This window comes from Mugil cephalus, chromosome 15 (assembly GCF_022458985.1).
Source record: "Mugil cephalus isolate CIBA_MC_2020 chromosome 15, CIBA_Mcephalus_1.1, whole genome shotgun sequence".
NCBI classification, from domain to species: domain Eukaryota; kingdom Metazoa; phylum Chordata; class Actinopteri; order Mugiliformes; family Mugilidae; genus Mugil; species Mugil cephalus.
In genome coordinates, this window is record NC_061784.1 from 17,950,033 (window position 1) to 17,965,055 (window position 15,023).

A 15,023-nucleotide genomic window follows, 5' to 3' on the forward strand; every position below is an offset into this window, starting at 1 on the left:
TAAACATCTGTCGTCTATTAGAACAGTTCTCAATATATGCACCACAGCTTATTTACCTCTCAAATTTAAGAATATTATTATTATTTCCATTATTATTATTGGAATATTGTCTTTTGATTTGACAGGTTATTTAACATGATATGGATTTAAAGAATTTACCAACTAACAATCTTAAGAAAATACCAAAAATTCAACTATTCTGTGATTAATAAATGTTAGAATTAATTATTATTATATATTTCACTGTAGAGAAAAAATAAGATGTAGTGACACATTTTTGTTTGGTTAAATAATAAAAATAAATACCAATAATACTGTGTGAAATATAAAATCAATGGTAATTAACCCACTTCTGGTGCCACACAGACCTAAATGTCTTTAAACTCACCTGCCAGTTCATTAGGGACACTTGTGAAAATAAATGCATTTGAATATAACAGTCCTGCTTTAAATCTTAGTCAGTGGGCTAGGTCAAATAATATAAATACAGTGTTTAATTCAGTTTAGGTTCACAGCACCACAAACTACATCGACCAAAACGATCCCTCAGTTGAATATCACGGACGTCACGCTCATTTTAATTCAGGGGATTAGTAACATAATAACCTGTAAATGACAACAATTCCAGATGTTTTCCTTTGTTTTAGTGAAAGTACAAAAATAACTTTTAATGAACTTTCCTTTAAAAAGATAAATGTATTGTAAAAGATAATAAAATAAGTGTAATTTGAGCACATTGCTGCCATCTACTGTTTAGTTTTGGGTTTTAGGTTTGTGCACGTCTACAACAAATATTACAAATAATTAGGAATGGGAGTCAATTTTATTGAAAACTTAATGTCTTCCATGTCGTTTTCACACTTTCCAAAATGGTTTTGGCCCACACGCATGATGTTTGATTAGGAAATACAAAATACAGAAAAAATAAAACGATTAGAAACTGAGCCAATTTTAAATTTAAATTAGATTTAAATTAAATTAAACTTTATGTAAGCCTCTTTACAGGATTGTTTTCAACTCAACTCCATGTTCTCCATCTCTCTGTAGGTACTTACATGTTAAAATTGGCAATTTAAAACAAACCCTGGTGGAATCTAACTTGTGTATTTGCTACTCGGCCGTTTCTGTTCATACTCAAACACAAATTCAGTCAATTTTACCGAGTTTCTGTGTCACCAAGTTTCCTAACTTTACCAGCTTATTAATCATCACGAAATCTTGCCTCGTCTCTTTTGAGATGTTGGCACCTCTTCTGTCGGATGGTCTTATTTAAATGCTTGTGTCTCAAAGGCAAAAGTATCTGAAAAAAGTAAACAAAAAAGTCACAAGATAAGATACATTCAATGAATCATCTCATGAGACCCAATCTGCCAAGTTGCAAATTTAAATGAATTAAATGCATCATCAGTCACAGTGGAATTTAGGTTATAAAACACTTGTTTATTTTGAAGTTTTGGTTTGTTTGTGCATTTCACTGCTAACAGGCCTCAGGGAAATGGCACGAATCACTGTGCTCAAAGTACAAATCTGCGCAGCAGGCCACCGCTGCCCTCTAGTGTTAAAAACATATCAAAACGACGAGAGGAAGAAAAGGACAGCACCTCGGGCAGGTTATTTTAACATTTGAAGTTTAATGTTAATTCCATGCTGTGTTTCAGTAAGAATACAGATGGTACTTGTGGCTCCGGTGAGAATATCCAGTAGTACAAATCAGATTCACGTTACACATACTGAACAGAAGGAAGAAGAGAGGAAATGAGAGGGAAGACAGCCGGGAGGGAAGGGGGAGGAGGAGAGGGGAGGGAGGGGGGGGAGGAGTAAAGATACAGCAGGCCTCTATTTTCCAAACTGTTTTTATATAGTGTCAATGCAAAAACTGCATTACATTACAATCAGAGAGTGTTGAGCATTCCCCTCCCACGCACTGTTAAAAAGCCATTACCTAACTATCTGCCATTAGCAAAAAGCGCTACAGCCTCGCAGCACAAAACTTGGTCCGAGAGTGGACGGGAGTAGAGGTCAGAGTGATGCTCGGAGAAGGGGGACATTCTGATGTTTGTCTTTAGAAAAAAAAAAAAAGAAATAAAAATAAAAATACTGACGAGCTGAAGGAGCAGGTTTGGTAACCACAAAGTAAACAGGGCACTTAGTTCTTCCTAAAAGCTTTAACGCGTCCCTTTTAAACCTTCCACCGCCGCTACAAGAAGAAGCATGGACAAGATATTATTCATAAACACACATACACAGGGGGAAAACAGCAAAGTATTGTCTTTTTAAATAAACTCTTTGCATATGTGTGTGTTACAAATACAGGTGAGCGTACTTGGCAACAGATGATACGGCAAAGTAAAAACAGTAAAAGAGGACACGGACCTTTAAAGGGTACAGGCTTGCAAAAAAAGAACAAAAAAAGTCGTCAAAATCAGGTAAAACCCCCGGAGAGGTTTTGGAAACGAGGACCCGAGCGGAGCCGGAGGGGGACCGGGGAAGGACGTGCATACGAGGAGAAAGAGACAGGGAGGAAAATGGAGAAAAGGGAGGAGAAAGAGAGAGTGGGCTGTAGTATAAACCCAGCTGAAAACGTTGGCTGGGGACAGGAGCTAATGCTTCGAGGAGAGGAGGAGGAGGAGGGGGGAGGAGAAAGAGGAGGAGGAGGAGGAGAGCTTGTCTTGTGTTGTTCAGTCTCACTGGGCCTCGTCCTCCGCATCTTGCAGTGCTTCTTTGTTCTGTTCTTCACCTGAGTTGAAGACAAAATAACAGATCAGTGAACAGATACGTTAATTAAAGCTGCAGACACAGAAACGCTCCAGAAGACGTCCCCGAACAGGAGCCACAACCAATTCCCATAATGCAACTCTGGACTAAAAAAAAAAAACAAGTCACCAAACTCTGGTTTATTAGAAGCGGCTTATTAGAGTTACACTTGATTTAAAGGGGACATTACAGAGAACAAAAGGGAACTCGGTCTGGGGAGGATAGTGGGAACTCTCCGTCCATCTGTCCATCTGTCCCTTTGCCACTAATGAACAGATACAGGATGTTTTGTGTGGACAATATTTAACATAAATACTGTCATCTCAAGGGCTTCTGAGAGCTCAGAGCTCAGTGGCGCGTCACACTTCACCCTTTTTTGTTCTTCTGATAAATCCCCCAACCAGCTTCCTATGTTACTGTTGCTAGGTGGGACAAACCATAGACACATCAGGGTCCTCTGGTTGGACCACTCAGAAGGACAGCAAAGGGTTAATTAATTTTTATTATAATCAAAATCCCCCGAAAAGACAGAAACCAACAATGAAACAAACCAATAAGCGTCATAATTTTTATTCGTCTGTGAAGACGTTTTCAAATTAATTATAGGACCAATATTCAGCAATATATAATGTTGGTTTTGGCCTTTTCAAGGGCAGAATAATCCTTGAAACAAACACACGCTGAACATATTCTTGCACAACATTGTATTATTTTTTTTCTTTAGATTTGCATCAAGTACAGAGGCAGAAAGTGTTAAGTCGAAGCCAGTAGGAAGGTGCTGATACGATAATCACGGGATGCGTTTTATCACAAATACATGCAACGTGAAAAAAAAACTGGTAGACGTCTTTAAAAAAAAAAAAAAAAAAAAAAAGTGTGCACAGATATCTCGGTTTCACAAATGTGTTTATCCGCGAGTCGTGTTAAAAATACCTCGGCCGTTTAACAAGCAGAACCGAGGCGTTAATCACAGACCGAGAGTCTGAGTTTACTTCTCAGCGTGTCCAGGACGAGCTGTGGACAGATTTACTGAGGGGGTAATAAATAAATAAATAAATGAAATAAATAAAAGCAGTGCCTTCTGTGAACCTGTACGACTGGTTGCTCAGAGGGTTACCATGGAGACAGCACAGCCATCCGTGTGATGAAGAATTAAGAGGCACGAGCAACAAAAGGCTCGGGAACCCGTCGCGGTTCAGATGGAAACCGTGACTCGTTAGCAGCAGCAGCGTGTGAGACCAAGCAGAAGCCTCACGTGCAGTTTTTGGTCCGTTACAACACTCGACGTGCAACGTGAACGAGCAGCGAGTCCGCAAGTCAGGTCGGTTTAGGTCTGGACTCGGTCGTGCGGTGGCTTTTTCAGTTAACTTCAACACTTTCCAATCGGATGCCATTAAACTGAGGCTGGTGAAAAAGTCTCACGGGGACGTTTTTAGAGTCGCGTTGACGCAGAGAAAACCCGGCGCCCGGTCTAATTAATAACCTTAAAATTAAACGAGCAAATATCGGCGGTTAACAAGCTGAAAATGTGCATTTGGGAAATAAAAGTTAAATATCTGAAATGAACTGGAACTACAAGAACGGAGAAATTAATCACAACCGAAAGTTTCTTTTAATTAATGTCGGATATGGAACGAACGTTAATTAGATACTGACTTTAAATATATATAAAGGACCTGCACACTTCAACACTGGTATTTAATGATAATAAAAAAAATAATGGATGTAAGCGATTATTGGTTCATTAAGACCAGCTACTGTAACTCAACTTTAACATATATATATATAAAAAAAAAACAATAGGGACGTCCTGATCCATTTACTGTGAAAAATCACTCAAATTATTCAGTGTGGACCTTTGGGGAGGTGATAAAAAAAACAAAAAACGAACCAATAAACACTGAACGCTGCGTTTAAAAGAAGAGCAAAGTTTCCTGGAAGCAGCGAATATATTTACTGGACTGAATCCAGTCACATCTAGGAGAATACGCAGAAGAGGAGAAAAGCCTTTATCAATCTACAGGGGAGGAATTTCTGTTTATTCAAGGTCTTGGATCGGACGATACTCAAGTTAAAAAAAAAAATAAAAAATCAGTATGGAGGGGGGGGGGGGGAAAAAACTTAAACACTTAAATACATACAAAAATGTAATACTCTGTCTGACTTCAGGTTGTTATAAATAATCTGAGCTTAAACTGGTTTATTTGATGTTAGGACACGTTAAACTGAAAGTTTACTGGACACTTTTGTTGCCTTTAAATTGAGTTGTGTTTACCGAGAAAATAATAAGGTTCTGTATCTGAATAACACCTGAAAACCAAGCATGTCTGTCCCCGACTGTACTGTCTCTTAATCACAAACTCTAACCATCCTTCCCCCCGGTGAGAGTTTAACCACAGCCTTGCATCATCTAATGTCGTACTGACTTGCGGACGCCAATCGAGACTTTAAAACACACAACATGTGCAGAAAAAAAAACGGTGGAAAGTGAAGCGGTCCAATCAGATACATTTCAGCTGTGTGATCCTTGAAAGGCTGGACGTGGTGCTGTGAGGAAGTCAGTGGTGAGGACAGAGAAAGCCCAAGACGGGAGCAATGACTTACAAAATACACTTCTATAACGGAGAAGAGGGGAGGAGGAGGACTGTCCTTAAGAATCTATAGAGGAATGGAGAGTTAGAGGAGTGTGTGAGTACTGAGGCTGAAAAGAGGGAATGAGAAACTGCTGTGCTCAGAGGAAAGGTTAGAGAAAACCTCGGGTTATTCTACTTTTAGGTTCCTTTGAGAATATTTCAGTAGCTAAATCATTTGTTCCTCAAAGATATTTGTCACTATATACAACTACTAATGACATCATCATCAACATCAACATCAGAGGCGACACTAGGATCTGAGAGGAATGGTTGTCTCACCGTCTCCCTGCACGTCTGAGGTCCATAGTGTCAAGTTGTCACGTAGCAACTGCATGATAAGTGTTGAGTCCTTATAGCTTTCCTCGCTCAGCGTGTCCAGTTCTGCGATGGCGTTGTCGAACGCTTCCTTCGCCAACCTGTCAACAGAGAGGACGACGTGGTCACCAGGTGTTCGCGTTACAGGGAGTTTCATCATGAACAGCAGCTGTGCTGAGGGCGTGAGAAACTAATATTAAAACATGTGGAATTCATTCAAACTGACTACAACTGTAGCAAAGAGATTGTTGTTGGAGCTAATGCTGCAATGTCTGTGTTCGTCTCCAGAAATATAACGACACAGAGAGCAAGAGCTGTGATTGGTTCACTTGGTAGTCGCGTATTTTCATTTTAGTATTTCCGGCTGCTTCTCCATCTCTGCAATTTTTGAATTGACTGATTTGGAGGAGGTTTGGAGATACAGACATTTGTATGACTCGTGTTTGCCGAAATTTGGCCAAAATTTTAGGAGAAGTTTCAGTCGCCGTAGTCAAAAATGAAGCGGGAAAAAAACGGGGAAAAAAAACTAACCCAACTGGGAAAAAAATGCAACAGGACTGGAGGAGGCTCCATCCATAAGTTGTGGCTACGTCTAGGTCCTGCAGTACTATAAAAGCTTTTGGCTAAGGTGGCCATGACCAAATATGTACCACAATAAAACCATCAACTATTACCCCTAGAAATATGCAACACCTAACATCGCCTAAAACCGACGGAAAGACCCACATTTCTAAAGACCTCGAATATTGTCAAAATATTTTTACGCTCTCAAGGTGTTTTTTTCCAGATGTATCGATATTAAAGTTTATCACTAAAGTGCAAAGAAAACACTTTTTCAAAACTCTCCATCACCGGCGTCACCAGAGAAGACGCAGGGGGTCATGTGACCAGTTCATTTAAAATCTGTCTTCCTCAAAGTGACGTCTCTGACGAGAATTTACAGTTAACAGTTACGAGATACAGTGAGACACGCAAGACTCATTCACAAAACACCTTTCAATGGAAACGCGTACAAAGAGCAATTGTAATTCATCGAAATTTCAGAAATCTCGCTTTTATGTTGCGACAAACTGTGATGGAAATGCGGCTAATGATTAAGCAGTTTAGTGCTCCACAGTCCTGGTTGATGCTAATTCAAGATTCAAGCTTTAAAGCCTGGAAATATCAAACTAACACAACAACCGCTCACCTGCAAGCACGGTCCGGCGAGTTGAGGATTTCATAATAGAAAACTGAAAAGTTAAGGGCCAGTCCCAGACGGATGGGGTGCGTCGGAGGGAGTTCGATCATGGCGATGTCGCTCGCAGCTTTGTACGCTACCAAACTGTTCTCGGCCGCCTCCTTCCTGTCGTTGCCTGTGGCGAACTCTGCCAGGTACCTGTGGTAATCTCCCTTCCTGAGAGGGGGGAACGCAAAGGTCACACAGATATCAGCTTTCACACAAACACAAGCCTGGGAAAAAACAAAACAGGACAAAAAAAAAAAAAAAAAAAAAGGAAAAAGGGGGGAGTTCGGGGCACTGATGGATGAAATTACATTTGACAAATCCAAACAGTCTGGAGGTACTGATACAAATGCCCCAAATAAATGAACTATTATAGAGACGGACACTTAAACATTACACAAAACGGACACAAAGGTTTCATAGTTTTCCTTTTATAATAAAATAAGCTTTTTGTAACATTTTAGAGATTATTGTACCTATTCATTTGAGGAGAGAATACAGTTGTTGCCCGTTTATTAGGGACACTAGTGAAAACAAATGCATTTACTATAACCCCCAAAACCCCCTTAAAGCCTGTTGTGGCACTATTTTACAGGGTATAATGTGTGGTGCTGTTCAACAATAATTGGAACATGTGTCGGTACAACACAAAACAATTAAATAATAAAAACAAACCCCAGTTTAATCAACAGCTCTCAGTTGTATTAAACAAACGCTGAATCCCAGAACCTTGGTAAAGACAACATTTAGTGCAGGACTATTTGTTTTCACTAGTGTGCCTAATGAACTGGCAAGTGAGTATATATACAGTGTAGTTGTTAAGTGGTGGCATTATAAGGTAGTGAACACAAAAACATATATATAGTCTTCCTAGTGGAGGTACGCAGGAAAAGTAAATGTTTTAGAGGCTGTAAAGTACGTTTATGAGGCAGTTCAGCATCTTCAGGCCGAGCGGCACAGAGCAAACGACTCCTAAAGTAAATTGGACAATTAACCAGCATTTTTTACTGCAGACTAAGATGAAAAAAAAAACTGCTGTTTTGCTGTGATCAGAGATCTGTCTGCTGGTGGACAGCTAAATGAGGTGCAGGGTAAAAAAAACTGTTTATTTATTTAAGAGAGTTACTGTCGACTCCTTCCATCATCTGCGTAGTAGATTCATCTTAAACGCACATTATCTCCAAAAAAGGAACACAAAAGCACGTTGGATAGCAGGAATTTCCCCTCCACAGCCACTAGACCTTCAACTTCACCCCAACCTTTTCATTTTTAAAACAAGACACGACTGATATTTACTTGTTCAGTTTATCTATTTGGGAACCACAACGTCCCAAATATCAAATAATTAGCTCAGATTAAAAAGAGGTGAGATAAAATGTCAACAACCTGCGTTCTGATTAACCAAGGGACATCTACGTCACAACTTTTGTGTACGTTTGCCTTGCTTATGTTGAGTCGTCAATAAAACATCTCCTGGATTCTTACATTTTGTAGTAGAAAACCTTAGATTCTCCCGTGGTAGCAGCTAAGATGAGGTGCTTGTCCAGTACATCCAGAATGTCATTGCAGATTGATTTCAGCTCTTTCTCAACCTGCAGATAAAACCACACACAAAAACACCGCAGTCAGTGAATTATTCCAGGGCCTGAACCCAAAATCCCCTTTGAGTGTTGAAAGGAAAAACCCTGATTTGATACGAGTTGACCGAGATCATTTTGGAGACGTTTGGAAAGGACAACGTGTCCATCCACACCCACACAACAGTGGCCAGACGCATTCATCACTGAAAAGAGTGTCAAGTGTCTCAGAATCAACTATTTTTGACGTCTGTATACGGCTTTATGTCCTAGAGAGGGAAACAGCGCTTTGTTCAGAGGCAGCTTTTACCCAGTTAAGGTTGTTTTAATAAAGGCTTGAGCAGCCTGAATGCGTTTTCTACGGGGCTGTTAGCAACTGGGAGTTTCTCTGAAGCAGAAATGAAGTAATCTAAAGATAATTCATGGTCACTACCTGCCTCATTATTTCACTCGTGTTGTTGGGAGAAATGAAAAAGTCATGATGAACGGTTTGGTAAAGCATCTCTGGCAGCTTAACTACCATACAACCTCCCTGAAACAACTACAGATGACTTCTATTTCCATCAAGTGGGTCTCGCTTTAAATAACGAGTTAAAAAATGGACTCGTGGCACAAGCTGCGACACTTATTAGGTTTCGGTTCTGACCGTTTTCCTGTATTCTCGGATCATCTTTAGTTTGTCTTCGCCGCCTTTGTTCTCTTCTTTCTGTTCGAGGCTGCTGATTATCCTCCAGGAGGCTCTTCTGGCTCCGATCACGTTCTTATACGCTACGGACAGCAGGTTCCTCTCCTCCACCGTCAACTCCACGTCCATGCTGGCCACGCTCTTCATCGACTCCACCATTTCTGAAAGACAGGGAAAAAGACGACATGAGGGGCAGGGCTTTCTCGAGTGTTCCCGAGAGCTCGCAACAACTAGGTCACTGTGGAAAAAAAGTGGATGTTGAACAACAACTAAAAGTTTCCACAAGAAGGTGTTGACCTTTAGAGGAGCACTTGTTTGTTTGATGTACTGGTCTACGGGTGGCAACAGTGACTCGAGACAATCAACAGGAGAAGGAGGCTCGATATACTCAATATTAAACTGTCGGTATCGGACTAGGGGAACCCTGATATTCCACAACCTGAAGTATAAGCACAAGCCGATGAGAGCCAGGAAACAGCCACATCTTCCGGTGAAATAGGAAGACCAGACGTCCCCAATTTCTTTGGACAGTCCCCGTTTTGGATGACCTGTCCCCTGGCCAAAGCTGTCCCTGAAAACATCCCAGATTTTTGCATTTTATGACTACAACAACGGTTATTACGGTAGCTCGATAGGAAGCACCGGTGAGCATGTTTCACACAGACTACAACTACTACGGTAGCCAGAGGCTCTGCTACTGACATCACAGACATAGCAGTTTAAATTTGTTTAAATATGAACATGTCAAAATAAGTAAAACCATAATTGTCCCCGTTTTTTTTTCATTTTATCTCAATAACATTTAATTCTAGCTTTAAATGTCCCCAGATTTCATTTTGCAAATCTGGTTAAATATGGTTAAAAAAATATTAAAGAATAAATAAAATTGCAGATGCTTTTAATCAGTCTGTTCCATATGAGAAGCAAAGCAAAGGATAAGGAAGGACAGAACTGAAGGGATTACATTTTGCCCGGTGGAAAACATGTTGTTGACTTGTTTGATTAGTCACTACAGTTTTCTCCACAACTTCCCACTTAAACCTGTAGTTAAGCAGCTTATTTGACTATAACTGGTAAGTATCATCTTAGAGCTCTCAAGACAAAATGTCTCAAGTGACAGATTGAGTCAAAACCATGGATTGTAAATTTTTTTTTGGGCCCATATTGCCCGTCCCTTTTCTCACTACTGTTTGCGAGGTTTGCAGGACAAACGTTTACACCAACACGCTGAAAGCATCACCCACTGCATCTGCTCTCATGTCGGGTTACTGCATTATCATTAACCCACCCCGGCTTCGTCTGTTTGCACCCACATTAGGTTGACAATATTCAGTGGGACAACCTCGACTGGGGAATAAGTCCCGATAAAAAGTGCTGACTGTGGGTGCTGTGGATTATCCGGAGCAACGGGGACACTGTTTCTAGGAAGAAATACTGCAGCTGAATATTTTAAAGCTCCACAAGCAAAACCTCACTCACCTCTGTCGTACAGAGACAGATGTTTCATAGACCAAAACTATCTGCGTGGCTAAAACACCACGAGAGGTAAGTGTGAAAATATCCAAAAATGACTCCCATTAACATTTTGTGGCGACAGGGAACATTCTTCCGGACTGAGAACGAGCACATTCTCCTACCCATTAACACAGGACTTAGACCTCAGCACTGAGCCATGAAAGCTCGCCGTCATCCTCAGTATTTTATTAAGGGAGTGTCTGGGACTCTGTCCAAGTACAAACTTCTCTAATGCGGACATTCACCACCTGTGGACACCTATGGCGGACGCTGGGAACCGAGCCAGGACAGTGAACCAGAGCTGAGCTACGTCGCATGCAATTTGTCCTTTGTGGGGCTTTTTAAATGACACGTCTTTCGTTGCGGCTTGATGTTAACGTCGGTGGTAGAATGGCAACCAAGGATGAAATGGTAAGGAAAACAGACAGTGAAGGAGTAATTAATCAGAACAATAAGCTGCTTCCCCGAGGATTCATATAAATGAGACACAATATGCAGCATCTTTAATTAGTTTTAGGAGGCTTCACGGGAGCGTAAACTCCTCAAATAAACCTGTTCAGCAGCTGTTACGAATAAACATCCTAATCTTCAGAATATACGAGATTATTTTTCAAATGTAGAGAATTTTAAATGCCACAAAGACAAATTCTGGGATTTGATGGCATGTCTTCTTTCCTCATAACATTGGGTAGTAGCAAAAACTGTGGCTCAAGCTGAGGATGAGTCATGCTCAACGCACTTCTCTAGAGGCTTAGCGACAGAATAAAACTCTCTTGCTCTCATCTCGCCAAAAACCTCGTCGCTAACAGAGTGAAAGAGCTCCTTGGAGATGCTTGCAAAGGTGAGAGATTTCCAGGTAAGTAAAAAGCAGCAGTTGAAGATTAATTCAGTCGCGACTCAGTTTTGCCGGCCGTGCCCTGCGCAGTTTGTAAGAGTTGTCCCAGCATCCGAGACAAAGGCGGTAATCTTTAACGCCACAGCACAGACAGGGTGTTATCCGCAGAAGGCCAGAGCAGCATGTTGGTGAAACCTGATATAAAATGGTTAGAAGCCAGAAGGAGCACTACGCCGCTTTGATCGCTTCCTCCCTTCTCTGCACACAGATCAACTCTGTGACCTCGGCTTTAAACGCTGTTCAGATCCAATGAACTGATCCCAATCGCACATCAATAGCTGGAACAAAGTGAGCGTCGATAACCTCGGGGACACCTCGCTACGAAACGAAATCAAAGAAGTCGATCGGCAATCGAGTGAAGATGGACTCCTCTGCATTCACCTATTTTCCCCTTGATTATTTTTATTCTTGTTTTTGGGGCAAACCTTATCATTTTGATGCGAGCTGATTAACAACAACGTGCCAGATAAAAATGCACATAAGACCAAGCATGGTAGCATTTCAGGAGATAACTTAACAACTCTCCAGCTACAACTGCGTCCCAATATCCAGGGAAAAGCATTGACTCAGTCTGCTCTCTCTACTGCAGTAACTTGTTCTTCTGATATTTCATGTCCTGACAGAATATTCCTCTCAACAGCCAAGAAAGAAAAACTAAAAATATAGTTCCAATGGTGTTTATTTATACCATTAACCCATGAAATTCATTATAAAATGACAGCTTCTTTATAAAACAGGCTGTGTGACTACACACTCACTTGCCAGTTCATTAGGTACACTATTGAAATAAAATGAATTCTGATAAGACAACATGAAGTTTAAGATATTCAGCATTAGTTTAACAGAGAGCTGCTGTTTCTGTTTTAATTTTGACAACCGCAATTTTTAATCAGTGGACAAGTCCAGATAACAGAAACACTTAACACTGACCAGTTACAACATTAAAACCACTGACAGGAGGAGAAGTGAATAACATTGTCCGTCCTGCAACAATTCAGTGTTCTGCTAGGAAACTTTTGGACCTGGCATTCACTCGTATAGATGTTACCACCCACCTAGACCAGACCACGGACCCCTATCCCATAGTAATGACATTCCTTGGCAGCAGGATGCAGCCTTACACAGACACACACACAAAAACAGTTTAGGAACAACTAAAAAAAAAAAACAAGAAAAATTCCCTACATCCCAAACTGATAGTATGAACTGTGGGTAGAAGTATCTGTGGGATGATCCACAGAGATCCCTCCCGTTAAAGGGAGGGGACACTTGATGGTGTCTGTTGACAGACACCACAGGACAGCTGTTTTGGAGGACACAATATGGGAAGGTGGTCATAATGTTATACCTGACCGATGTAACCGCATCCTTCAAAATGAACTTACGGTTGAATCACCATCTTTCTGATCTAGTTTCAGCATAAGCCGAACATTATAACAGTCATAAAGTTAACATTTAGTGCAGGACTGTTTTATTAGAATGCATTTGTTTTAATTGGCGAACATAATGAACTGCCAAGTGAGCATGTAAACCAGAGAACAGTAAAGAGCCATATAAAATACAAAAAAACAAAACAGATATAATCAACCAGCAGCAAGGAAAGAACATCTGGCAAATTGGCCTTTTTCTATATAGATGTTTTACATCAGACAAGGAGCTGTGACAACTCCCTGAGTGGAGAGTGGATGGTTCAAGGTGCCATGTTGAGGATGCATACTACTGTTTTCATAGCTAACAAGGAGAGGATGTAAGGCAGATAGAAAACATTCAAGACTGTTACTTAGGATTAAGTGCATCAATTCATACCTCTGTAGATTTCTCCATCCCAAAAGGCAAGTCCTTTAATGGTTTAGTCGCTTTTTTAAGCAAGAATACAAAAACAATATGGCCAAAATTTAAAAATGTCTTCAGTTTATATTTCGATACTTTTTATATTGTACATTTTAAGTTTTATATGTTTAACAAATTAACATTGACAATAAAGTTCATATTTGGGGTTCAAGTCTTCACTACTGGCTTACATAAAATAAATAAATAAATAAATTTTACAATCGGTTTTAATGATATATCATGAAACTAAGGACGTACAGAGGCAAACATTGAGGCTAAAATCATACTAAAAAGGCCTCTATATTTAATGGCAATGTACTAGATTTAGACTGAATACACATTTAAAAAAAACTGTACGTGTTATTCAGTATTACCGAGATGTTACTACTTGTGTAGACGTTACTAATTTCATAGTTTCCAGCTTTAATTACTCTTTGTATTCGTTAGAAATGTGTACCTTTAATATTCAGTAACCGTGTTTTCTTTTAGCTGCTAGTTAGCCTTGTCAGGTAAGTTCTACCAAAACACTTTGTTAAGGCGGTATTACAGCAATAAATGTGGCCGGATTTGAAGATTAATAGTCGATCATTTCGTGGATACAAAGGGTTTTTTAGAAGGTGCAAGTCATGTTTGCCTGGGTGTGGACGGTCGTAAAACCGCTGTATTTTTGAATGGAGTCCGGCGTGATGCGTGACGGGGCTGAAGAAAGGCTAGCCAGCTAGTTAGCAATCTGCATTAGTAACTAACGCTAACGGGGGGGTGGTAGCTTAGCTCGCCGCGCAACTAACGTCAATGTTTAACCGGAGAAAACAAAACCCTCCCCGGTGAGCAAACTGCTTTTCCCATTTAATGTGAAAATTGTTATTTTTAAAGTGCTCCACTTGGTTGGGGGAATCTCCGCCATTTTGTCTCCTCTAACCCATCGTATCCATGTGAACTGCTTTTACCTGCGTCTCCGAGCCCCCTGCGCAGGGACACTGAGGTGGGAAGAGAGGCACTCAGGCATTCCGCATTGACCGTTATCTACCCAGAGCCTTACCGTCGTATCGCTCCGCTTGCTCGGCCAGTTTAGCCTGGTATACTAAATTGTCTCTGTCTGCCATGGTGCTCGGGTTCTGGGGCTTCTCGTAGCGGCCCGGTGGAAAGGGAGAAATTATCGGCTGCTCGGCGATTCCTGGTGGTGGATCAGCAACAGTGCCGTCGCTCCGCTGAGCCGAAGACCCACCGGTAGCACTTGCGTAAAGATGGCGTCGCTGCTCCATCCGGGAACTCCACGCAGCAGCGCACTTCATCCACGCCCTCGTGTCAATTCCCGAAATAAACCGACCAAATTCCAATGAAATATAGTCTAATTCAGCTATAAAAGATTCTTAGTGAATGCAACAGCGGTAACAGTCATTTCATTTGATTTATTGTCAGCAACACTTCAATTCGGCACAAGTTAAAGCAGAAATATAAATTTCTTTTCATTTTGAAATTATTTTTTCTCACTGTCTGTTAGCATGTTAGCCTTATAACCTAATTGCAAAGAATTTATTTATTTATTTATTTTTTGACTTTTTTGACCTGTTGCAATAAAAACATATACTGGGCT

At 40.7% G+C, this 15,023-nt stretch overlaps 1 protein-coding gene across 2 annotated transcripts; it reads right to left on the bottom strand.

The window, feature by feature from the left end:
• Positions 1-1,611: 1,611 nt before the first annotated feature.
• On the bottom strand, positions 1,612-14,706 carry LOC125021673 (14-3-3 protein epsilon). Of its 2 annotated transcripts, XM_047607804.1 has the most exons (7): positions 14,469-14,706; positions 9,151-9,350; positions 8,413-8,519; positions 6,892-7,098; positions 5,667-5,803; positions 5,359-5,412; positions 1,612-2,737 (listed from the first exon to the last, which is right to left on the bottom strand). In XM_047607804.1, exons 1-6 carry the CDS (start codon positions 14,689-14,691, stop codon positions 5,405-5,407), a joined length of 882 nt encoding a protein of 293 aa, XP_047463760.1. In that variant the 5' UTR covers positions 14,692-14,706; the 3' UTR covers positions 1,612-2,737; positions 5,359-5,404. The 2 variants fall into 2 exon arrangements, with proteins under 2 accessions (XP_047463760.1, XP_047463757.1); XM_047607801.1 differs by lacking the exon at positions 5,359-5,412.
• Between the last annotated feature and the right edge of the window lie 317 nt (positions 14,707-15,023).

Coding starts and splice junctions, on each gene's coding strand:
- LOC125021673 (XM_047607801.1), bottom strand. CDS start 14,691: ATGGAGCAGCGACGCCATCTTTACGCAAGTGCTACCGGTGGGTCTTCG. Junction 7,099..8,412: donor AAGGTTTTCTACTACAAAAT/GTAAGAATCCAG, acceptor CCCCCCTCTCAG/GAAGGGAGATTACCACAGGT. Junction 5,804..6,891: donor TCGCCGGACCGTGCTTGCAG/GTGAGCGGTTGT, acceptor CTCTGTTGACAG/GTTGGCGAAGGAAGCGTTCG.